The 23,605-nt window shown below is 37.7% G+C and overlaps 9 protein-coding genes across 9 annotated transcripts; 3 read left to right on the top strand and 6 right to left on the bottom strand.

Annotated features, from left to right (window-relative positions):
- Positions 1-824: 824 nt before the first annotated feature.
- Positions 825-2,212, bottom strand: BDF20DRAFT_841994 (NUDIX hydrolase domain-like protein). The gene is made up of 2 exons (XM_053079476.1): positions 1,920-2,212; positions 825-1,744 (listed from the first exon to the last, which is right to left on the bottom strand). Exons 1-2 carry the CDS (start codon positions 2,124-2,126, stop codon positions 1,193-1,195), a joined length of 759 nt encoding a protein of 252 aa, XP_052940238.1. The 5' UTR covers positions 2,127-2,212; the 3' UTR covers positions 825-1,192.
- A 2,884-nt stretch (positions 2,213-5,096) lies between these two features.
- On the bottom strand, positions 5,097-6,436 carry BDF20DRAFT_903887 (putative ribosomal protein S15; the record flags this gene model as incomplete). The annotated part of the gene is made up of 4 exons (XM_053082952.1): positions 5,097-5,438; positions 5,541-5,639; positions 6,021-6,054; positions 6,426-6,436. The coding sequence occupies 4 exons, from the start codon at positions 6,434-6,436 to the stop codon at positions 5,097-5,099; spliced, it is 486 nt and encodes a 161-aa protein (XP_052940237.1).
- On the top strand, positions 6,357-8,013 carry BDF20DRAFT_841987 (WD40-repeat-containing domain protein). Its single transcript, XM_053079475.1, has 3 exons — positions 6,357-6,593; positions 6,867-7,085; positions 7,177-8,013. Exons 1-3 carry the CDS (start codon positions 6,410-6,412, stop codon positions 7,758-7,760), a joined length of 987 nt encoding a protein of 328 aa, XP_052940236.1. The 5' UTR covers positions 6,357-6,409; the 3' UTR covers positions 7,761-8,013.
- Positions 7,876-9,234, bottom strand: BDF20DRAFT_13182 (uncharacterized protein). Its single transcript, XM_053074750.1, has 2 exons — positions 9,197-9,234; positions 7,876-9,081 (listed from the first exon to the last, which is right to left on the bottom strand). The coding sequence occupies exon 2, from the start codon at positions 8,915-8,917 to the stop codon at positions 7,991-7,993; it is 927 nt and encodes a 308-aa protein (XP_052940235.1). The 5' UTR covers positions 8,918-9,081; positions 9,197-9,234; the 3' UTR covers positions 7,876-7,990.
- A 670-nt stretch (positions 9,235-9,904) lies between these two features.
- On the bottom strand, positions 9,905-11,336 carry BDF20DRAFT_841979 (tyrosine phosphatase family-domain-containing protein). The gene is made up of 5 exons (XM_053079474.1): positions 10,906-11,336; positions 10,650-10,819; positions 10,524-10,549; positions 10,354-10,467; positions 9,905-10,239 (listed from the first exon to the last, which is right to left on the bottom strand). Exons 1-5 carry the CDS (start codon positions 11,154-11,156, stop codon positions 10,174-10,176), a joined length of 627 nt encoding a protein of 208 aa, XP_052940234.1. The 5' UTR covers positions 11,157-11,336; the 3' UTR covers positions 9,905-10,173.
- A 728-nt stretch (positions 11,337-12,064) lies between these two features.
- On the top strand, positions 12,065-13,818 carry BDF20DRAFT_812973 (ATP-NAD kinase-like domain-containing protein; the record flags this gene model as incomplete). The annotated part of the gene is made up of 3 exons (XM_053076846.1): positions 12,065-12,518; positions 12,626-13,214; positions 13,317-13,818. 3 exons carry the CDS (start codon positions 12,065-12,067, stop codon positions 13,816-13,818), a joined length of 1,545 nt encoding a protein of 514 aa, XP_052940233.1.
- Positions 13,819-14,963: 1,145 nt separating this feature from the next.
- BDF20DRAFT_805503 (uncharacterized protein) lies at positions 14,964-15,767 on the bottom strand (the record flags this gene model as incomplete). The annotated part of the gene is made up of 3 exons (XM_053076495.1): positions 14,964-15,256; positions 15,374-15,499; positions 15,731-15,767. Coding segments are annotated over 3 exons (456 nt in total), but the record flags the coding sequence as incomplete, so codon positions are not given.
- A 2,654-nt stretch (positions 15,768-18,421) lies between these two features.
- BDF20DRAFT_812786 (uncharacterized protein) lies at positions 18,422-18,837 on the top strand (the record flags this gene model as incomplete). Its single annotated transcript, XM_053076826.1, has 2 exons — positions 18,422-18,671; positions 18,731-18,837. 2 exons carry the CDS (start codon positions 18,422-18,424, stop codon positions 18,835-18,837), a joined length of 357 nt encoding a protein of 118 aa, XP_052940231.1.
- Positions 18,838-21,463: 2,626 nt separating this feature from the next.
- On the bottom strand, positions 21,464-22,007 carry BDF20DRAFT_810569 (RlpA-like double-psi beta-barrel-protein domain-containing protein-containing protein; the record flags this gene model as incomplete). The annotated part of the gene is made up of 3 exons (XM_053076604.1): positions 21,464-21,528; positions 21,614-21,748; positions 21,812-22,007. The coding sequence occupies 3 exons, from the start codon at positions 22,005-22,007 to the stop codon at positions 21,464-21,466; spliced, it is 396 nt and encodes a 131-aa protein (XP_052940230.1).
- Between the last annotated feature and the right edge of the window lie 1,598 nt (positions 22,008-23,605).

The raw sequence follows: 23,605 nt of genomic DNA, 5'->3' as shown, positions 1-23,605 counted from the left end.
GACAACAAAATAAGCAACAGAAACCCGTTTCAAACAACACTATAAATTAAGTAACTCTAACTTACTGAACGTCTTTTTTTCTTTTTACCGTACATAAACAAGCAAAAAGCGGGAATGAGGCCGCGCGCTGAGGGTTATAAATAGTATTCTCTTTTTCGCCCTTTTGAGGGATGGTAATTAAAAATAGAATCACTATAGAACCCATGCGAACCCATGCCCACATCCCGTAGAGAATGAGTGTTGTCATTTTTGTATGTGTACAAGTGTGCAGTGTGCAGTGTGTGCAGTGGCTATGTGTATCTGTGCGTGAATGATAAATGCCGCTAGAAAAAGTACGTTGATCTCCTAAAAAATAAATGCCCGCTAGAAACCTTTTACATTTCTGGAAGTATCCAGATCTAAATTTAGAGTAGAATGGGCCAAAATGAAAGCGCCACTTGAAAATCCCAAAATGTTTTCTCCAGTGTTGTTAGAAAGATTGGGAACAGAGTGTTTACTCGAATTTCACCAGGGCGCGAGAGAGAACAAAAGAGAGTGTGTGTATGAGTATGTGATATAGATGATAAAAAGATGAATGATACCCATTGTAGGATAACAGTAGCAAGGAAAAACTGAGTTTGTTTCAAGGTATTCTGTTTAGGATTCATTTAAGAAAGAATGATCATCATTTCTTGGCTCTTAGCGTTTTTGGGCCGCGAATAGGAATAAGAAAGAGCCCCTTTGTGATCTTAACAGTTGTTTTATCTTGCCAAAATGAACAACCATGTGTTTCTTTATAACGTTGTAAAAGGGACAAAAGAGTAATTTTAATTAATAATAGAAAAAAAGAGCGAGCAAGCGAGAGATATAGTGATGGTATCGAGTGGTAACAAACAAAAAAAAAAAAAATATATAAAAAAGAAAAATCAAAAAGAAAACGCTATACTATCTAAGGAGGGGGGGGGGAGGGGTTATAGAAGTAAAAAGATTCTCAAAAAGAGAAAGAAAATAAATTAGAATGAGGAATGTATGATGCAGTTCTGTGTGTGTGTGTGTGTGGGCGTCTGTAAGTGAGTGTGAGTGTGTATACATAGAGATGTCAAGTCGTAGTCTAATGTGTGAGTGCGTAAGTGTGGGTGAGTAGTGAGTGCATATGTGTGTATATGTATGTATTGTGTTGTGTGTTGCAGAGAATGCATGCATGCCAGATCAATTAAGCTTCCAAACGTGCATTTTTCATCAATTCCTGTAAAGCTTGAAAAGCATCCATTGACTTTCTACTATCGTATATGGAAGGTGATTGGATATCTTGCTGCTTTTCTTTGGTAGGAGATGGAGTTAAAGGTGGACTGACAACGAGTGTATCTGTTTTGATAGTGGGTGTCATGTTATTAAACGGTATGGATTGACTCATCAACTTGCCATCAAACGAAGAGCGAGGTGTAAGTTGGCCGCCTTGAGGACGTTCAGGGCTGATGCTAGAATTACGAATGGCTTCTTGAATGAAATCGTTGTTGGCTGTAGCTAATAAAGCCTCATCATACGTAAACCAACGACGATCACGCTTCTTACGTTCAGGAAACTTTTTACAAATCTCGTCTATATGCATTTCAAAGATCCAATGATGTGCCCTGATTTTCTTATTGGCGCGTTCCACAAAGACACCAATTTGTCGAGTAATATGTCCTTTCAAACCTGCTTCTTCCCAAGTTTCTCTTAAAGCTGCGTGTTCTTGTGTTTCATCTTGTTCCCAACCACCTTTAGGCTAATCATATGTAATAGATGATACAATATTGTAATAGATGATACAATATAGATATAAGAAATTATGTAACGATTGAAAATACATAATTATTAAAGTAATTAAAGTAAGACATTTTTTTATTGATTAGCGAATTTTATCGTCATCCAAAATTACAGGAAAATTTTATTTTACTTACAATCACCCAAGCTTCAGGATTCTTACTTGAAGTGATCAACAAGAAACGTTTTGAATACGGGTCAACGGGCAAACATCCAGCCACTTGTCTGATATTGTGAACATCAGTAACGTCTTTTCCATGACCATGTCTCGCTTTCTTCTTGTATTTGATCTTTGTTGTTGTAGGCTCTTCGGGAGGAGGGGTTGCAAGTGCTCTAGTGTTCATTTTTGTTTAAAAGTCTAAGGATGATAATTGGATGAAAAGTGTGATATAAATACAGCAAAAAATAACAAATATAAAGTAAAAAGAAGGAAAACTAAAAAAAAAGGGTCAGAGATCCAAAATTATGATTGCTTTATATATACATCAGTTTTTTTCTTTTTTTTTTTTTTTTTTTTGTCGCAGGTTTTAAAAATCTATATTTGCTTCAAAAAAAAAAAAAAAAAAACCATTACACATCCGATAATTTTTCCAGCCAAAACTTCAAAGTCCGAACAAAAGAGAAAAAAGAAAAAAAAGACAGATTCATGGACTTGAGCGCTTTCAACTCCACTAACTAACGTTTCTAATAGAAATGCATGAGACAACAAAAAGACTGTAACAAAAAAAAAAAAAAAAAAAAAGAAAAAAAGATCCCAGTTAAAGCATGTATAAAGGGAAAAAAGGGAAACTTGGATTTTCTCCCTTTAGAAAAAAAGTTTAAAAGACGATTGCACCAAAGAGAATAGTACTAAGCCATGTCAACTGATCTTTTTGAGTTTCTTTAACCCTAATCACGTCTACAAAGGCTGAGCACAGTAAAAATAGAAGGCCAACGTCATCATAAAGAGTTACTGAAAGACAACACTTTTCATGATCCTACAGAATGCACGGAAAATCCACCCTCATGATCTCTACGAGTCTTTTTTCTAAGTAATGAATAGTAATGTAATGTAACGTACCAATAGTTAAAATCCCTTAAAAAGGAAAACTGTACACAATTTAAAACGTCTTTTTTATTTCCCAATGGTCGTTCTAGTTGTCTACCCCCAGCCCCCCTCCTCTCTCATACCCTCCCCTCCCCCCTCTTTCTATTACTTGCATCTCACAGTATTCTGGTGTTCCAGGCATTAGACACACACACACGAGAAAACCATGGTTAGAATGATTCCCATAGATAACTCAGTGATGGTACACCAAAAATAGCTGCAATTTTCGCATGGTGGAGATAGCTCACAAACGACACGCCAACCCAAAACACTAGTAGATGACACACGCCAAAGGGCTAAAAAGATCGGCAGTGGAATAACCCATTTGGATTCGCTCCTATCCATTTTTTTTTTTGGCTGAATCGTTCTTTAAAAATGAAACACGCTTACAGCCCTTTGGGTCGCCAAAAAAGCGAACAGAAAGGTGGGAGGACAAAGCAGAACAGTGACGCGAACAGGTAAAGCTGAAATTGAACTGAGAGCATATGGATTAACGGGATTTTTTTGACTTTTTTTTTTTGTTGGATCAACTGTAAAACGCGCCAGAATGGGCTCATTATATTAGTAGGATGGAAGGGGGGGGGTGCTTCCCATTGGCGTGTATCTCTCTCTCTCTCTGCCTATGTGTGTGTGTGTGTGTGTATATATATAAAGTATAGAAAAGCATTTCCTTCACGATGCCAAGACCAACTAAGCCAACGGTTCGTTAGCATTCGATAAAAAAGTAAAGGCCAACAAATATGACAGATTTGGTATATGCCCAATTTATCAAAAAAATGGTGGCTGTAAAGAAATGACAAAACTTCTCTCCGCCAACTATTATCGTGCACCCCTGAGTCAGTGCGTGCGGGTTTTTTTTCTCATCCTTGCGCCCTTTTCCTCAGGGCTCCCCTTCATGTGCTCAACCAGAAACATTTCCAGCTTTTCAGTAACGCGCGCTTGTGGTTTTTACAAACTTGGCTCTATCTTTCCACCATGTTACTGCTCTACGATGATAAAGGTGTTTGTGGGGGCGGGAGGCCTTTTTCTACTATTTTTATCATCAAATTTGCTTTCCCTTAAACGATAGGCAGAGCTTCCAAATATAAACAATGCTTATCTACCCACACACACTCACACACACACTGAAAAAATAAAACCACGCGATCTCCACAGAAAGGTTCACTTTTTTCCACGACGAACCCAGAAACGCTTCACCGCGTGCTAAAAGGAAAGAAAGAAACAGGAGAACAGACTAACACCCCACATAACAATGAACAGTCATTGGCTCATGGCACGCTTTACACGACAAAATGAGCTAGTACCTCTACATTGAATGCAGACGATAAAAATGTACTTTTATGCCTCGCCTATGGATGTATCACACCGTATCCCTGTATTGTTGTACTTTTGCTTAATAAGCAATGACAATACTTACTCCAGCGCGTAACAAATAGAGTGGCAAGCAACCACTTTGGAACGCTATGACCATTTTTGTCACCCTTTTCGAAAACAGAAGGGTTCAAGAAAGAAAAAGACGGACAGCGGTATACACGCTATATTTCTCTCATCGGTCGCGTTGTCATTTTCTTTCCCTTACATAACACATCTATTTTCGTTACCATTGCAGCGTTGTAAAGTGTGTGTGTCTATGTGTTGCTTTACTGTTTTCTTTGTTTCAAAGGAACACCAAAATTTCATAGTGTCGCAAAGGTTAGTAAGCCTTTATTAAAAAATACAACAGTTTACCAGGTGATTGTATCTGTGCTATAAAAACAGAGTACAGTGTACAGTACATTGAAGCGATTTTTCTTCACGCGCCAAATTGAAAATAGTTTCCACTACTGCACGATTTGTGATGTCACCGAAAAGGGACTTTCCTTTTTTTTTTTTTTTTTTTTTTTCTTTTTAAGCATTGTATTAAGCATTGAAAACCCTTATTGAATTCATGTAGTAGATCTGTTTCTATGAGTGTAAACTACCCCTATGTACCAGATAACTGGTGCATCCACTTCATAGAGTCGTCATAGCCAGTAGGCTGTTTAGAAACATTCCATAGCTCGATACCTTACACACACGTACATTCACAATGGGATAGACACTCCACTCATTTACACAGCACACACTCCATTGCAATCATTGCATAGTATATATCGGAATGAGAGAAAAAAGGACCTTATTTAATTACATATGTATAAATAAAAAGTCGAAGCAAACAACGAACGTAAAAAAGTCGAAAGTAATTTTTTTACTTGAGGGGAACAAACTTGGAAGAGTGAGTGGCACCAATACCGGGACGACCGTGCTTGACAGGCTTGTAGGTGATGGAGAATTCACCAAGGTAGTGACCAGTCATTTCAGGCTTGATTTCAACTTGGTTGAAAGTCTTACCGTTGTAGATACCAATAACGGAACCAATCATTTCGGGAACAATGATCATGTTACGGAGATGAGTCTTGACGACGTCAGGCTTTTCACCGGGAGCAGCGTTCTTCTTAGCAGCACGGAGCTTCTTGATGAGACCCATAGGCTTACGCTTAAGACCGCGTTGGAATCTTCTACGAGCACGGCAGTGAACCAATTCCATGAACTTTTTTTTAAAAAAAAGAAAGAAATACAGTGAGTCGACATTCTCATCTTTCGGCATGCCCCATCAATCCAATCGCATCGATAGAGTATCAAATCAGCTTACTTGTTCAGAGGACATGTCCAAGAGTTGTTCAAGGTCAACACCGCGGTAGGTGAACTTACGGAAAGTTCTCTTTCTCTGAGTAGCTTGCTCGTTATCAGCCTATGATAGCCATCAATTCAAAACAGAAAATAGGTCAGCACAATTGATGCAGCAGGGCAGGATCTCATAGCAGAAAAGCAAAAGTCAAGCTCAAACATGGTCAGTCATTGTAAAAGAACGAAGAACAGTCCAGTCAACAAAAAGTCGTCATTCCAACAGTAAGTGTGTAAGTCGTTGTGTATGTGTCTATATCTGTGTGCTCAACGTACAAAGTTGCCACCATTTGAAAAATGCTCAAGTAGATCTACTGTTCTACAAGACTGTTTCGTTTTAACCCAGAAGAGCTGACCGAAAGCATCCATCCAATAGATCTAACTAACCAGACATATCCAACATAACTGCATCGATAAAGCTGTTCTTCCATCCTTTCACAATACTGACAAGATCGCTATTGACATTCGCTTCTGTAGGATCACTATGGATTTCATTAACAATACAATACCATGATGAGGAAAAAAAGGGAAGATTGTTCTATTGCGAGCTTTGCAATGCCTAATATAAAATTCCCCCCGCCCCCACCTTTTTTTTTTCCCTGTGCTTGGGGGCTGACGAGGTGGATACCAAAGCCTAAATAAACACCACACCTATTATCACGGTGTTTGCGGTCCGGAACTGCCTTTTTCTTTCTCTACCCAACCCCCCCTATGCGGTAACTGAAAAATCGAGAAAGCCTCTTTTTTTTTCTATCCACCAAAAAGAAATTTTCAAGAGGATTCTCTCTCGCACACAGTTTTTTTGTTTTTACACCCGCATATACACCAATACCTACGATGAGACCTATTTTACTTCAAGGCCATACTAGAGCTTTAACACAAATTAAATACAACAGAGAAGGTGATTTACTCTTCTCAGTTTCTAAAGATAAGGTCGCCAACGTATGGTACTCTCATAACGGTGAACGTCTTGGAACATATTCAGGTCACGTTGGTGCTATTTGGACTATCGATGTTAATGGTAATAAATGAATTGTTCAACCTTCTTTTTTTTCCGGAAAGAAACAACACTTGTCAACATCAACAACTTTGATTGAACAGAGAGAAAAAAAAAACCCCACTCAACGGTCTACTTGGTTTTGATCAGCAAGCAATAGACACGGACCCAATCATGTCAAAAACACGATTGATTCCGTTTTTTTTTTTCGCTTTTGTTCATTCAAAGATGGTCGATGAAGAAAATAGTAAAAGTCCTTTGTATTGACACGTCTCTTTTTTTTTGCCTAATCTGTAGCTGATTCCACATTAGTCGCTACTGGTTCTGCTGACAATTCATGTAAGCTTTGGGAAGCTCAAACAGGCCGTTGTTTAAAGACCTGGGAATTTAAGACAGCCGTCAAGCGTGTAGAATTCAGTGAAGATAGTAGCATGGTGTTGTGTGTAACTGAAGAACGTATGGGTTTCTCTGGTACTGTTACTGTTTATCCTGTCAATAAGGATATCAATGGCACTCGTAAGTATAAAAAGTTAAAAAAAATTGCTCTCACGCCTCTTTTTACTCATATTCAATGGTTCTTTGTCGGTCGATTGACTCGCTCACACAGAATCAGATACACCTATCGTTACCATCATCAACAATGGTGGTGCCAAGGCCGTCGTTGCCGGTTGGACAAGTTTGGATAAGTATATCATCACCGGCCATGAAGACGGTACGGTTTGTCAATGGGATTGGAAGAAGAATGAAAAAGTGAAATCAATTCATCCTCATCAAGGCGTTTTGACCGACATGCAATTCAGCCCTGATCGCACCTATTTCATCACTGCTTCAAAAGATAAGAGCGCCAAGATCATTGACGCCTTCACTTTAAAAGAAAAGAAGACCTATACTGCCGACACATCTCTCAATGCAGCCTCCATCACACCCAAACTCCAGGAATTTGTCATCTTGGGCGGTGGTCAGGAAGCCATGAGTGTCACTACCACCTCTGCTCGACAAGGTAAATTCGAAAGCCGATTCTATCACAAGATCTTGGAAGAAGAAGTTGGACGTGTCAGAGGTCATTTCGGTCCTATCAATACATTGGCTGTTCATCCCGATGGTACAAGTTACTCTAGTGGTGGTGAAGATGGTTACGTTCGTGTCCATCATTTTGATCCTGATTATTTCACTTTCAAGCTTGAAATCTAAAAAACCAGCAAAAAAGAAAAACCAACCAAAAAAAGTAGTGTCATACTTGTATAATCCCCAACCCACTTTTTCATTATTATATAATAAAGCCGATAAGAGAAGAGAGAGAGAGACATAGACACACACACATACACATACACCAATAAAAAAGATGTTTTGTCCTCTCCTCATCCTCCTTTCTGTATAGATGATCAGACGAGACAGACACATTGTCTTTTAATATCAATAAATTAAGGATTCGATGATTCGATGGTCTGTTTTGTAACAGAAATTTGTTTTTGTCTATTTAATTGATCCAACACAGCGCGCGTCAAGGAGGAGTTGGCTCTGCCTTGCGTTCTTATCACTCGTTGTTGCGGCGCCGCTGTGGTGATTTGCGTAGAAAGGTAAGTAGCTTCATTGTTCACCGTCTCCTTATCGGAACCATGTAGCTGTTGCTGTGATGGTATCATACCCGTCGTATTATTCACAGCTTGATTGTTTGGACGGCTAATGTAAGTAACCGGTGGCGGAGGAGGAAAATTACGATTGGGTTGATGAAAGTGAACGGCTGCCCATGTTGGATATTGCCGTTCTATTTCCATCAACGTGTTTTCAAGTATTTTGATCCTTTCAAATATCGAAAACGGTGGTTTTGCCGTACTATCAAACTTGACGTTCAAGTGCTCTTGTAGATTATTCAGCCTTTCTGACACATCTGCTCCCGTAGACGTACTGCTTGCTTTATCCACTCCTGTTGGTCTTTTCGGCTCCTCCTGGGTTGTCCGCGAGCGTGCCAATGGACCGTCTTCATTATTTACAATATCAAATTTCATTTGTATGTTTCGGTTAATCTCTCGTGCATCGGTTCTCGCGCATGTAATGTCATCCGCAGACGGATCGCGTTGGTTTAAAAACTCTGTTCGATTACTTTCGTCCAGTTCATGTTGTTTCGCTTGTATAAAGTTATTGATCCGCTGATCCACCTCCTTCGTAGTTGCTCTGATCTGTATCTGCTCTCCATCCAATCGTTTCACTCGATCTTTCTCATCTTCTTCTCTTTGTTCTTCAGGATTATCGGATCGTTTGCGTTTTGTCACCAATAAACCGTGATGTGTCTTGTCAGCTTTTTCCAACACTTCCTCTCTAGCATCGATGTGTTGTTCCAAACACTGCATCAGCTTCTCCACCAACGTTTCCAAAGCGTCAGGTAACTTTTCCAAGTTCTGCCGAGAAAGCACCACAAGTTCTGTGTCTAAGCATTGACTCGTCTCTAATAGACCTACTTCTTTAAAAAAGATGGATAATTCTTTATGCCATTTCAACGGTTTTGTTTGCTGTGCTGACTCATTATTTGACATGACCAAAGAGAAAATACGGGGTTACCAAAAAACGAAATAAATAGAAAAAAGTGCTGCTTCATCCTTGTTTCCCATAGGGTTATACAGTTTTCTTACTTTGGATGTTCGGATCTTTTCATAAAAGTTTCGGATCGTCTCCTTTTTTGGATATCTTTCAATTTATTTTTGGACGAGTTAATCAGAAGACTATTTTTAAATTGTTTTGGTACATGTCAAAAACATAAATTGGAAATATTCAAACTAAAATAAGAATATTTCAACGGTATAACTTGGATTTAAGCATCATGACAATGACAAAAAAAGAACAGATTTAATGAAAAGAAACACGTGCAGTATTTGCGGTCTCTCTCCACCCCGACCCCCGATCTCAACCCTTTTTTTTACATTGTTAATATAGCGAGACGCTGTTAATCTGTTTTAAGCTAATATATCTTGAAAGGTAAACAAATTTGACAACAATAAATGGACACATTCTCATTTTGGGTTGAAAAAGATCACGTTGGCAATCGAACTTTGATGGAGGCTCAGGAACTTTTATAGAATGTTGACTTTTCTCGATCTGAATTAGATAAATGCCATGGGTAGTTTTACAGTTGCTTCAACATAATGATACATCAAACATTTTCTTACTAACAAGCATTAAACAGTAGCAATACCCTTCATTTATAAAGGGATTCCTCAACAATTGGAGTTGATTCGCGTTCTACTAACTGAAATAGAAAAAAGAAGCGTAATGCAATGATTTTCTTTTACTCCTGCTGATTATGTATAAGACAGCTGCCGACTGACAACACCTGATACGTGTTTCAACTGTACTTGTCTATCATCGACCACTGCAAATGACAGAATAGATCATATGTCGACATGTCTGAACCAACAATGCGTGTTTATTGTAATATTATGCAACGAAGAGTAATGTATCAAGATCATGCCAAGACGGTATCAATATTATGTACAATTTGAATTATTGCTATGTATTGCCGATACTTTACTGCATCATCGACTTTTTAAGATATAGCTTATCATAGGGTGGTGTCTTGACAGAGAATGGTAACCTACGGAAAGTGTCCACGCTACAGCCAATTAGGTCGATAGTTTCGATCATATGGTACTTTTTCATGATCAAACGTCTCTATAAACTGTATGTAAACGAAAGAAAAAATGTAGAGGACGTTGTGCTTAATATTTTATCTTTTTGGACAATACGTTATGAATTCCCTAAATAAGGCACGTAATATTATTTCTTATCTTACCTCTTGATCAGCCAGTACTTTGGTTCCTGTAAATCGTCTATATTCATCAAAGATGGATGTCATTGACCATTTTTGAATTTTTCGCAAACATCCTACTAAACAGCCTATCCGATGCTAAAGTGGTTGTGAGCAGTCTAACCAACTTTTCTTAACAAAATTTTCTACCCTACCTTTCCTTTCAAACAATGAATCAGTACTGTTATTTGTTTGGGTGGAACGATATATTTTCACATTACGAACAAAAGGATTAGATACACTAGCTTGGTCAGTAAGCTCTCTTTTCTTGAAAAATATACCTGGATGACTTCTTCGATCCAACAATTTGACAAGAGCATGTGATATATCTTCATGATTCACTTCGACAAATGGTTCCTTATTGCCTTCTGTACGATAGTGTAATACTTCTATACCTTCGACTTCCACAAAGTGTTGCATTTCAGGAGGGTAGTCTTCCATAGCGAAATATCTTGGGTTTTTTTTTTGGATTCGAAATAGACATCAATCATGAATAACATTGAGACTGTTTCTTAGTGACAGAGAAAAGAAGCTTACAGTATTGTTTTCAGGCCCAACTTTCTTAAAAAAGCAAAGTTCTGTTTATTGGGATGACCAGATCGATAGACGCCTGATGCGATCATGGCAAAATTCAAAGGAGGCACAAATGGCATACCAGGTCGAGTATAGCAGATGGGGCAATTGTCATAGTCGTGCGTTGTCGCTGCTCGTTTTCGCTGCGTTTTCACAATGACTGTACTTTGGTCTGCTGTTGAGTTATGAACGTTGTTATCGATTGCCAAATTCATATTGAGATTATCGTGTTTCTACTGTTAGTTACTGTATTTGACACATTTTCGGATGGAAAAAAAAAAGTGGAGGATGGGGTGCGCACTAAGAATCAATTTAAATCACGTCGAAATCACAATGAAAAAAATAAATATGCATGAAGGAGAGTTGTGCGCATAATGGTTTAAAGACTAGAAATGTGATCTTCTCCCTCGTGTCAACTTACTCTAACAATAAACAAACATTAGAGAAAATATGCTAATTTAAAGTTGAGCTTCTAATAGTTGGAGCATCAATAGAAGAAAGTGACAACACTAAGCTTCATTGTCGTGCTCATGAAAATATGAAATTACTGGAGACCCACACCCCACGCAGATCTGATTATCATCCAGCCCATGACAATAGTAATATTATCATTATGCATTATTGGATCACACTTCAGACTAAAGGATTGAGAATATATAAAAGCTCAATTAAAAAGCTCATCCTCTAGAGAACCTGAACATAATTTCCTTTGCTTTTCCACGTAAAAGATATTGGAAATGACAAAATATCATTTAAGAGCCACCATTCATGACCTGTTGGAGCATCAACATGGACAAGACAAAGAAAACGAGTCCAAAGATAGTATTGAGCAGAAACTGACAATAAACGACTTACCGCAGGCTCCTCACCAAGAAACAGCCAAAGGTAATTCAACATATTTGCATCCATTACAACCCGTTACTGTTGGGCATTGACTTTCTTTCATATTTACTGTATTTTATTTTCGTTTATAGTAGAGTATACTCATAAAGCTAAACCATCTCAAACAGCTTCTTCTTCCCCTTCCATATCAGCAAACAGCCAATCCATCAAAGGCGATCAGCAACAGGGTAGTATTCCTGCTCTCAATACGCAAGCAATGACAGAAGATGACCTGCCAACTATGCATAACGAAAGCCTTTTATCTGGCCCTATACAAAAGTTATTGACGTCTGTTCACTTCCATGACACAAAAACGGAAGGAAGACCCAGTATCTATCTTTTTATTTTTGCTAATCCTCTCTCTGGAGATCAAAAAGGTGAAGATCTGATTCAGCTCCCTGTTCAGCATTTTCGATTACGACGATTCCCACAGATACAGGTAGAAATTCATAATATATTGGATGCAAAGGATCGTAAGATAGGAATAGAGAGCATAAAGCTAGTGGAAAGAATGGTCAAGTGGGGTCGGCTACCAACATTGGAGTCCCAAAAAGATGAACTATCGTCGGAAATGGATGAGCAGGTTAAAAGCCGGCATATTCATGTCTGGAGTGCAGGAGGAGATGGAACAGTGATGAGCGTCTTTGAATTACTTGTTCGTCATAATATCGACTTGAATCATATTTTCTTTTCATGTATGGGCAGCAATATCATACCTATTGACATTCACCCCATCCCCCAAGTGGTCTCCTCAAACTGAAGAAAGCATAACTAAACATTTTTTGTATAAAAAAATCGTTAGGTATCCCTCTCGGTACTGGCAATGATTTCAGTCAAGTTTTGGGCTGGGGAAGAACACTTACGCATCCAAATGTCTTGGGTAAGCGACTGGAGTATCTGGAACAATTGATAACAGAACGTTTAGAAAAATCGAAACCAGCACGATTGGATATTTGGCAAGTGAAGATGTCATCCCATCCCAACGGATACGTGAAAATGGCAGGCCCGAGAAGAAAAATCACTTATGATGGTTCAGAGAGAGAAGATTACCCTCAAGATGATGCAGACTCTACAGTCATGGTCAGAAAAATGTGCAATTACATGTCGATAGGTGTACAAGGCTACGTAGGCAGTGGTTTTGAAAAGCATAGAGCTGGCAAGAGATATTTCAATATGATGGTGTATGCTTGGGAAAGTTCCAAATGGGTTCTTTTCAAAAGATTTCCCTTGGTATCAAGCTTTATCCATAAAATAAAGCATCAAGATCAAACCGTTCTGCAATGCCAGTGTTCTGATACATCAGCAACAGCGGCAAACAGCAGCAATGAAAATGTCCCAGAATTGACAAGACAGCCTATTGATTTTGTGATTCAAAACATACCGCATATTTGGTAAGGCATCTGTTCGTGATGTAAACAAATGAAAGAGACAACAATTGCTTCAAAACGTCTCTCATCCTGAACACTATATTGTTTGCTTTTATCATTCAATAGGGGTAGAGAAGTTGATCTTTGGGGCGATGCCAAAAAGTCTGATGGTGCTGTTGAAAACCGGGCAAATTTTACTGATCCAGCGAATTGGTCTAGACAACTAGCAAACGATGGAAAAATTGAAGTGATGACACTTGAGGATAAGTACAGTTACTTCATGGAGTTGGCTAATTTTCGCGGACACGTTTCTAAGATCGGTCAATTTGCAAGCCCCTTTGAAATTCTATTCAATGATCCTCCATCATCATCTACTGCTGCTGCTGCCCCTGAAAACAGAAAGAGCACTATTTCGAAATTTTGGCATCAACTCTTTGAAAATAGATTCAAGAAGGATAATATAATCTGTATCATGTGTGATGGTGAATTCTATATGATGAAGAACCCCAAATCACTGAAAATTGAAAGATTCGCACAAATTTGGACTTTGGGAAAGTGCGATGGAGATAGCGTAGGTAGACTCGTAAAGGATGAAGACGAATTGACCTCTAGGCAAGAAGCTACATGAAGTTACTGGCAAACACTCTAAACGCATAGCTTAGATAATATATAATACTGTATACCTACCATTAACGCTTATTATTAACTACTACGTACATTTCAAATGCAATAAAAGTTGTATACAGATTGAGCAATAGTCTAAGACTCTGCACGGTAAAATCGATTATGTTAAAACACTCGATGGTCTCAAAGCTTTTTGGCATTATCCTTTCGGCTGTGCGATACAACTCCACCTAGAATGCTCAAACACATAATTTTGGATTTCAAAAGAGGAATTCCGTAGAGTAGGGTAGTTCATTTGGACTGTTAGTAGGAGATGTATGCGGCTAAGACCATCTATATACCAATAGCCAGATAAATAATGTTCATAATGATGACAGTGCAGCGATGGTACAACCTGCATTTTAACGTATGGTTTCATTAAAGTAAAAAACCATTTACCATATTACTTACGTAAGACTTCGTTGTTCATGCTCATTTTTTTTTCTTTTTTATGTAGTGAGCACTGCTACAATGCGTCGCCGAGCACGCTTAAAGGACCCTTTTTCTTTCTCTGTTTCGAGTTGCATTATTACCATTCAATCCGATAGGAACATACTTTCTACTAATGTATTTCGTGATACAGCTGCAGGTGTAGCTTGCTTTCATCGAATTTGATTGTCTCTATAAAAAAATGCCATTCACTGAAAATATTCGGACCCGTCCTTCATTCTATATATCAAGAAGTTCCAGTGTAGTGTCACTTGACTTCATAACCGTGCTAACCCATGTTGTCAGTAGAGGAACCAGAAGGTCTGCCAACTGACTATATAAATAGTTCAGTGATAATAAAGATAGGGACTATTCGATTGGTTTTCGTTTGCTGAAGAAAAGCTATATCTGATATTTGTAATGATGACTTCACAGTTCCCAAGATATCAAGCTTATACTGCGTCGATCTTCCAAGTCTTTTGCAAGTTTCCGCATACCAAATATGTATTGTCAAAAATCTTCAACACTGAAGAAAGCTGGATACTTTATTCCAGCAAAAGACTTTGTTACACGGTATAATCAAACAACGATGCCTTTTATATGGTAAATTTTCACGCTATGTTAGCAGCTTGCTTTTTTTTTATGATAATTGATTTAATTGTATCTACTACTACAATAACTTTAGAATCCTGGGTTTAAAAGTGGTGCTCTTTTTTCCCAGAACAATGATCGTAATCGAACTCCCCAAGAATGCAACCATAGGACACGTCGACTAGGCGGCGGTACAATACGTTGTATACGATGTTCTCCTATAAGTCCGTCATCATCGAAAGTATAAACAAAAACACCCTCTATATAACGTATTCTCGGCTGTGGATTGAAGAATGTAGCGTTCTTTGTTCCTAGCATTTTCCATTTTACTTCCAGTTTTCTAATTGTGCCTTTGAACAAAAGATCTCGCTCTGCTTGTTCAACTGTTGATGATAGCAATTTATAACTCGAAGAAAGTTTATCGCTACTACTGCTGTTAACTGTTTTTACTCCTATGCGATCAACAGCATGATAATTATCTTTATTATTGTTGCCTTTACTACTGCTGTAAAGATAATCATCGCCATCAATATCCTCACTCTCTGGTATATCGCGCATTTTAGTTATCTCCAATAGTATGTCGTCAAAATAAATACTGGTACTCCATCTTAGCATTTGAGCTATGCCTAAATATGCTGTACGTCCATGAAATGAGAATTTTGTATAATGAGGATCTGATAAAACAATATCAGGAGAGTAGATAGAATGTTCTGTTAATCCGTCCTTGAAGAAATTCGGTAAATCATTTTGTAAAGTGGCTATTGCTGAAGTATGAAAAAAAATAGTGAGTGTCTTTGTTCGTTATTCACTCTCCCCTTCCTTCGTAAGAAAACGTCTGCTTCCATCCTCATATTTACCGAATCCTACATTTAAGTTGTATTCGCTTGGCTTCTCAGTATCATTCCGCTGTTGTTGTTGTTGTTGTTGTTGCCGATGACCGATCGCAGAATGAAATGAACAACATTGTCTGTAGCAACGGCATAATAGTGGCTTTGTTAGTGTTCTACGTGTTGCTGCATATATAAGTGTGGACGATCGTGAAATGAGCATACGAAGTGTAGTTTATTATTCCTATAGTAGATCGTAAAGGAAATTATAAGGTGCACAGGAGTCTACAGAGTCAAATTATGCAAAAAGTATTACTATTGCTATTTCAACAAAGCAACAGCTGAAAGAGAGGGAATACTGATATGTTGAAACAACGGGGAAAGCAATTTCATATTCAAAAAAACAGGATTGAAACCAAGTGTGGGGTTCCGCTGGAGAACACTTCCGCCGAACTCAGTTCATCAATTTTCAACGAGCATACACATGTGATTTCATATTGATATACTGACGGGCAAACCAGTTTTTTACATCAAGCAGATGTCTGTCAAGTACACAACAATCTAGATAGGTAAAAGAGTATTCCTCAACGGTATTCATGTAAGACGGTCGTTTGCTAGTTGTCATTTTTGATTCATAGTTTAGTTGTTTCAGAGAATCTCTCTTGTACATTTCCGACGCACTATGTGTGCTTCTGCCTGCTGTCTTAATTTTGAAATGTTTATATAGAACATCACTACATATATATGTGATGCGTCTCGAAAAACTGGATGCAAAGATATTGCAGATATGTATTTGATGCCAGCATTCTTGTTCGACGTAATTAGTTACGCCTCCGATCAGCCTCAAAACAGAAGAGCTTGGAAATGGTTCTTCAGGGTGAAGCCTTACTTTTTTTTTGTGCTAAGAAAGAACTAATATTGAGTACATTGAAATGATTAGCAACAAGAATAGCAGATTTTCTGTTAAATTTAGCAACAGATGCAAATGGTGTTTCTAATTAAAGGACGAACATTACTCCCTCATCCTCATTTGAGCTATCGTTTTACAACCGTACTTTCGAATTCATTGGTAACGCCAACCATGTCAGAGGGTTAAGAAAGAAAAACAGTTCAATGATCAAGACTGCCTGCAACTTCAAAGACTTATCAACTGTATCTTAGCAGTTGTATAACTTTCTTATATCTCTGTTTGTACATTAAAACGAACATCATTTGATTTATGCATGTACCATTATAAATGAGTTCCTATAATTTCAGACAATAGACCAACTGAAGTTTAAAGTAAATGAGAATCTGGAGAAAAATGTGTATATATAGTATTAAAAGGCAATATTATCAAAAAAAAAAAGGATCTACGTATGATTTTCAGAGTGCTTTCAAGTGGTAATTTGTGTTTAGGCGCAATACGGTAAGTATGACTATGATTATTGTAATCACTTCTCCTGCAGAGACGATCGTAAAGGGGGGATATGTCGTTGAGTATACTTACCTTTGATTTCCACGGGGTAAAGATGATGATCGGATGGCTGTAACACAATGGATTTTGGTACGTCGGTTTGAGGAGGTTGACGTGTTTGGTGAGATAATAACTACAATACTCGAGTACGTACAACCAGGTAGAGAATACATTCTACCACGGTCTATCTATATTGCATCTAATATAGGTTATGTACAACATAGAACAAAATATAGGCCTAAATATAATAATCACCCAATAAGCATCTGAACCTGAAATTAGTGACTAGCATACGCGTCCTCAAATAATATAATTCCCATTAAACCTCACAAAGTAAATAATCCTTCTACTGCATCTGAAGAATAATAAAGACACCTAAGTTCATAGTCATCGACTTACAACTGTTATCAATTTTTTAAATAAGCAAATACAACAGAGGTAACAAGGAAAAAAACAGTTCCCACCATTAGAAAATTCATGTCTTTACTTTTCATTTCTTCTTCTACTCCCCTCTATTTTGATCCTCAATTGATAGAATACTTTTTTATTAAGTATAACAGAGCAGAAGCCGCTTGTACAGCTTTTGGATTGCCCATATTACAAGAAAATGGCGATCACTGCCTCACCGTGCTTGACCAAGCCGGGCTGGATGTGGTATATGTCGAAGAGTTAGGTGACAAACGACCTATTATTATGGGGAAAGAGGCCATAATACGAGACACAATCACGTATATGACATACGCTGCTGGTAAGCTAATGAGAGGTGCTTTAGTTTCAACTTATGTTTCTTACTGCAATTCTTCCCTCTTAAGGCACTCAAACAGCGCCTACAGCATCTAAGATATCATCCTCACCCCTATCATCCGAGTCGTCAGGTACGGGCGTGTTTGAAGGTACCGCAACAAAGCAGGCGGTGATGGATTTGCTCAAAGCCATCTCTTGTACGACAACACCTAATCCCGATCTGTATCAGAAATTTGACGATATCTGCAATGAAACGATCCGCGACATTGTTACAAAATTCATCCCAAGCGTAACCACAGTATCAATGTCAACATTTTCGCAATGGTTAAATGACCTTCCGTCAGCGGCCAGGCTGACTAAGCGAAAGCGACAGGGAAAAAACGGGAAGCGGATGTTCGTGCGAAGTTTGTGGATTTTGGTGCCAGTGTGACAAAGTAAGCGAAAAGGTTAAAAATCAGCGAGATTTGGTAGCTTACTTTTTTTATAAAGATCAGGCAGCAGCGAATTTGTTCAATAAGCACATGTATATTGAAAGCGTTAGAACTGGCGAGTACGCGACAATAGGGTACGCTCGCAAAAGCCATAGCAACGAGTCGCAGTCGGTACGCCTACGTTTATTGGAGAGTATGACGGCTATCTTGGTAGACCCTTGCCGGTGCAGCAAAATCTACGTGAGCCCCATTTGTGCTGCCAATTCGCCTCTTCAAGAACGCGACTTGAAACGAAGTACGCTCATCAAAGAAATTCGCAATGCGCATGGTGACATGCAAGGTAAAAAACAGCTTGATTACCTACCGCATTGTAACTCACAATGAAATTGTTTATTTTAGATCTGATATCGTACGCAAAGACAGCTGTGCGTCCTATAAGACTGGTCGTGATCGACTATGCCGGTCTAACGACGTCGCCTCAAGACCTTTCCGACTTCATGTTGTAAAATCATGGCTTATTTGATAAAGAGCATCATTCTCACACCCTTTTTTATGTTTATTTAGGTCTCTTCCGATGATCATGTTCGTCGTTGTATATCATGGCCACAAGTTTGAGTCTTTTTCCAGGCAAGCCTTGCTAACAGGGGATGGTTGCAAGTCCTTTGCATGTCGCAAGGCACCAGTACGTCGATCGCGTCAGTAATTCCTTTTTACGGGCAAAAACTATGACAGCAACGACAGCATCAGCAACAGCAAAATAAACAATTGCAGCATTGCAACCACTCTCGGTTTGCATCATTTGATACCCTTTTTTTTCTTTTTTTCTTTTAACTTCGTACAGTGATCAATCTTGCACAATTTTTTATTAAATTCCTTTTCTTTTCATGTCTCATTTTCTTATAAACCATGATACTATAATCATTGACAGTGTTTTATCGCACACAAGAAAAATATAACGAGGTCGGAATTCCATATACCGTTCAGCTCAAATTGGGTCGAGGTATCGTTCAGCTCAAATTTTTGAGTCGAGGTGTCGTTCACCTCAAATTGGGTCGAGGTATCGTTCAGCTCAAATATTTGTAGTTGGTTTATGTTTAGTGAACGCGACTTATAACGTTGATATAAACTGTAAAGTGAAATGAGTCTCCTTTAGTCCTTTTATTATACACTGAAAATCAGAGAGGGGAGCGTTCACAGCAAATTGTGTATTTAAAAAAGAAAAAATAAAAAAAGTCCTCGTTCCTTAATTTCTCAGCCAGTAATAATGCAGCATTATATATGCGCATCTTCAGAAATACAAGATGACGTGTACAAGTGTTATTATGATTCTATGATCATAATAACGAGTCAAATGCTTGAAAGTGTGTCTAATTCGTCTTTATATATTATAGGAGGTATGGAATACCACAGAACTGAGCTTATAGTGAAATGAAGAAAGTAATAGTGACAATCGAGTGCTATTGTCCCTGTTAATGAATTGTACAACGCACTACGAGATATCTAAATTATCAGTAAGGATATTTGTTCCAGTACATCATAACTTTTTAAGGCAGTAAACTCGTATTGTTTCTCAGATTGTTTTATAAATGAGAGGTCAGAACGTGACTAGAGTGTCTTTCTGCAAAATCCTTGACACTTAATCTTACTCTTTGCTCCTAACCAGAATTTTCAATTTTGTTAAGCTCAGGAGAGTAAGTAGGCAGATACACACATTTATTTCTTTGATACTAAATATACCTTTTTAAATTTCATGCGTGTAAATGAGTACATTATCCATGACTATATAGTGACCTTTCATCTGTGAATGTTTATCAATTTCATCGAGAAGAAACTAAAATAGTGACCTGTTATGGTTCCTGATCATACATATCAACCTTTCTCTTCTTCGTAGTTCTCGGGGGGGGGGGGGGTTGCGCCGGTTGCAATCAAACCTGCAGCACAGATAGCACTCAATATAGTCGTTGTGTTTGCTCTCGTAATATGTCTGGTAACAATGGTACGCGTTTTTTAGACCAAGCCCTGGAGCGTTTCATATGCAAAAGCGGATCCGTCTCAGAAACACGCAATTTGTCAAAAGTTCTTAAAATATTCCCATTTACGAACCCCGTCATATCTCTCATCAATCTTTCCTTGGCTGATTCTTTCGGCAGAATAAAAATCAGTCTTTTCCAACGAAAGGTTGCACTCACGTCTCATAAAGCTATTGTGCTGCGTGATCGTCTGAGATTATGAAATTGCTTCAATGAATGCTCAGTCATTTTAATAACAGAAGCATAGGGATTAGCATCAATGAAGTTGAAAACAGTTGTTTTATGCTCTCCAGTTAAGATATACTTATCGATCTACGTTTTTGCAGCTCTCAAAATTACTGTCAGGGTACAGATTATACTAGCTAACCCATCTATAAGCTGTTCAAGTGCGAATGCCCAACTGCTTTGCTGCAGCTGCTGCAGTCATACACTATTCATTTTTCAAATCAAAAAATCTAGCTTTATCCTGGATATTCTCGTTTTAATTTTGCCTCCTTTATGAATATCTTCATTTTTTGGCTTTTCAAATGGTCAACTCAGGGAAGATTCATTTGGGACTGCATTTCCCAAGTACTCTCTATGAGTAGCAATAGTCTCAACAATAAATTCAACTGATCAACAATATAGTCTATTGGTTCCGGACCACCATTCTCATCAATAACATTCCCCTGCCCATCTTCATATAAAAATATTGTACTTATATTGAATTATAAAGTGTTGAAAAAATAAATAAAAATACTCTCTATTTATATCTTTGAGTGCCAAGATGAAGAGGAATAAGAGTAAAGGATCATCTTTGGGGAAAACAAAAATTACGCACAAACTTGGAATTTTCTTGAAGAGCCACACCCTGCGACAAGTTTAGTGTATAGAAAGCTAGTGTTAACTATTTCCAAATTTTAAATGTAATGAGCCAGCATTTATTTAGGGTGCGTTTTATCAGAAGTTGCCCTTTTGAAAAAGGTTCAAAATTTTGGGAGATAATTTACAATAGGAATGAATGAAGTGCGGATATAATTGAGAAAAAAAAAATGTACAAATGCAGATATTTTGACGTATAATAGATTCATATGTAGATGTCGAGGAAACTTGCTGATAAAGTCTAAATAAAGCCCCATTTTATCTGACAGACACCAAGCGTAAGCGCACCACAAACCTTTTTGAACACTATTTCAATGGAAGAACGTTGAATTAACTCACAAATAAAAACCAGTTTTTGATCAGCTTTGTTTTGCCTTAAACCATAACTTACGTTGTGGAGACATGTCTAATGATCCTTTAGCGCAGCCAGGGCATGTATCAACAATGGTCGCCTCAACAGCTTTTTTTGTTTTGCCCACAATTTTCACCTTCTTACCGCAACGAGGATTTTTGTTTGGGTTGCCTCCTATAAATTTGTACAAATTGTAAGTAAATGCATCAAGATATTAAGAAAGGATTTATAGCTTACCATTCTTCATCTGAGCATGATTGACAGCCACCACCATTTCATTATCATGGTGCATTTTTCCACAAGAACCCAATCCAGCACCGACATCGTAATACGTTCCGGTTCCCAAGATAGATAGTAATTTTCCAGCTGTTTTACCAATTGCATTCAATGGACGTGGTTCAACTTGTTGTATGAAGAAACAACCGAATGACATGGCAATACATAATAGAAAAATGATTGTCTTCATTGTAGGTAGAATGGGATTTAAGCTGGTTTTACGCTGGGTTCTTTGGTAAACAGACGATGGACCAAATCGAATTGAGGAATGAACTCTATTGTCAAAGTCTAAAATGGAAAAAGGAAAAGAAAGGGAAAGAACAATGCATTTTATATACATCTAAAAATACAGTTTTATTCTGATAAAGATAAAGAAACGCTCCTTGCATCTCGGATGTACATGCTTTGTGTCCAACAAACAACGAATATCTCAAACAATCGCTCTTGATCATTACAGACCAAATAAAAATCTGTCTTCTGTAGATGCTTCTTTGATTTGATTTGCTTTCTGCAGTTTTGCCCCTATTTTTACTCCTGATACACGACAACACTGTTACAACGTGTGTCTTAGTATGGTAAATAAAGAAGCTGCCCAGGTGACAATTGAACAGTTATATCTCTTTCGAACGCTGTCTAATCTAAAATAACCATTATTTAATTGGTAGAAGAAAAGAAAGTGGCAAAAGAAGCTTTGTTTCTTGTTTATAAGAACGAACTACTACCACCAATAAAGATCTTTTTATAGCTTTTCCTTTTAGTAACTTGTTTGTTCAAAGTGTTTCTGCCAATAACGAAATATCCATTCTACTCTTTTTTTTTTTCTTCACTATCTTTCCTGCTTACAATTACTCAAATAATACTACTTTGTGTATATTGAAAGACAGATAGGAAGTCTGTCACTAATTTTCATTGTCTGTACGTTAGTACACTTTATCATAAGTAGATTAAAAGACCCTGACCGTTGAAGCTTATCAATAATTAGAATGCAAAGAATTAAGAACATTGCATGTGTATCAAGTGCCCGATCTTGTTATCCTACCACCACATGAGCATATGATATTAAGTAATATAAAATATATGTAGAAGTACAATGTAATGCCTGTGAATCCTAACTGCAACATATCGCGATAATTAAACTAGCGCTTGGAGAGTCAATGTACAATACAGGTTCATTACCTCGAAAAAGTTAATGGTCTATGACGGATTGATTAGTAACTCAAAAGTAAGCAACTGCAACTGACGTCCTTCAGCTTTAAGTCTTATCTGCTCTTGCTTACTAGACCACAATAATCAATTTTTGAGAGTATTTTTTAGACGTACCATGGCATTCATCCGGCATATACAATGTAATGCTCAAAAAATGATAGTCATCTTTTTATTCAAAATGCGTGCAAAAAAGTTCATGGAGTGGAAAAAGGGTTTTTAATGATTGTAAACTAATTAACATTACTCGCTTTTCAGGAGCTATTCTGTTCCATATAAAAGTCTAGGTCATTGCGTTATTATGGATGACCTAGAAATATATCTTCTAGAAGAAGAATAGAAAATTGAACAGTGTATAAAATAAACTTATAAGGAGGTAATGAAGAACTTTTGTCACTGAAAGGTCTAAGGAGATGATGGAGCTCGTGTTTAATGCTAATAATACAACTAAAACTATACAGCATCTTTTTTTAATAACGGCACTTTTACTAATTATGTATGAATGAGGGTATTTAAATCAGATGGATGACTAACTTTCAAAACAAATATAAG

This window comes from Mycotypha africana (assembly GCF_025528875.1).
Source record: "Mycotypha africana strain NRRL 2978 chromosome Unknown BDF20scaffold_1, whole genome shotgun sequence".
Taxonomy (NCBI): domain Eukaryota; kingdom Fungi; phylum Mucoromycota; class Mucoromycetes; order Mucorales; family Mycotyphaceae; genus Mycotypha; species Mycotypha africana.
The sequence above is the reverse complement of the archived record's forward strand: the minus strand, read 5'-3'. Positions and strand labels throughout refer to the sequence as shown.

What these genes read in the sequence shown, in the direction of transcription:
- BDF20DRAFT_841994 (XM_053079476.1), bottom strand. Translation starts at nt 2,126, where the DNA reads ATGAACACTAGAGCACTTGCAACCCCTCCTCCCGAAGAGCCTACAACA. An exon ending in ATCCTGAAGCTTGGGTGATT is followed by an intron (nt 1,745 to 1,919) that starts GTAAGTAAAATA and finishes ACATATGATTAG; the next exon opens with CCTAAAGGTGGTTGGGAACA.
- BDF20DRAFT_841987 (XM_053079475.1), top strand. Translation starts at nt 6,410, where the DNA reads ATGAGACCTATTTTACTTCAAGGCCATACTAGAGCTTTAACACAAATT. An exon ending in TTGGACTATCGATGTTAATG is followed by an intron (nt 6,594 to 6,866) that starts GTAATAAATGAA and finishes CCTAATCTGTAG; the next exon opens with CTGATTCCACATTAGTCGCT. An exon ending in TAAGGATATCAATGGCACTC is followed by an intron (nt 7,086 to 7,176) that starts GTAAGTATAAAA and finishes TCGCTCACACAG; the next exon opens with AATCAGATACACCTATCGTT.
- BDF20DRAFT_13182 (XM_053074750.1), bottom strand. Translation starts at nt 8,917, where the DNA reads ATGCAGTGTTTGGAACAACACATCGATGCTAGAGAGGAAGTGTTGGAA.
- BDF20DRAFT_841979 (XM_053079474.1), bottom strand. Translation starts at nt 11,156, where the DNA reads ATGAATTTGGCAATCGATAACAACGTTCATAACTCAACAGCAGACCAA. An exon ending in TTGGGCCTGAAAACAATACT is followed by an intron (nt 10,820 to 10,905) that starts GTAAGCTTCTTT and finishes AAAAAACCCAAG; the next exon opens with ATATTTCGCTATGGAAGACT. An exon ending in GGATCGAAGAAGTCATCCAG is followed by an intron (nt 10,550 to 10,649) that starts GTATATTTTTCA and finishes AACAAATAACAG; the next exon opens with TACTGATTCATTGTTTGAAA.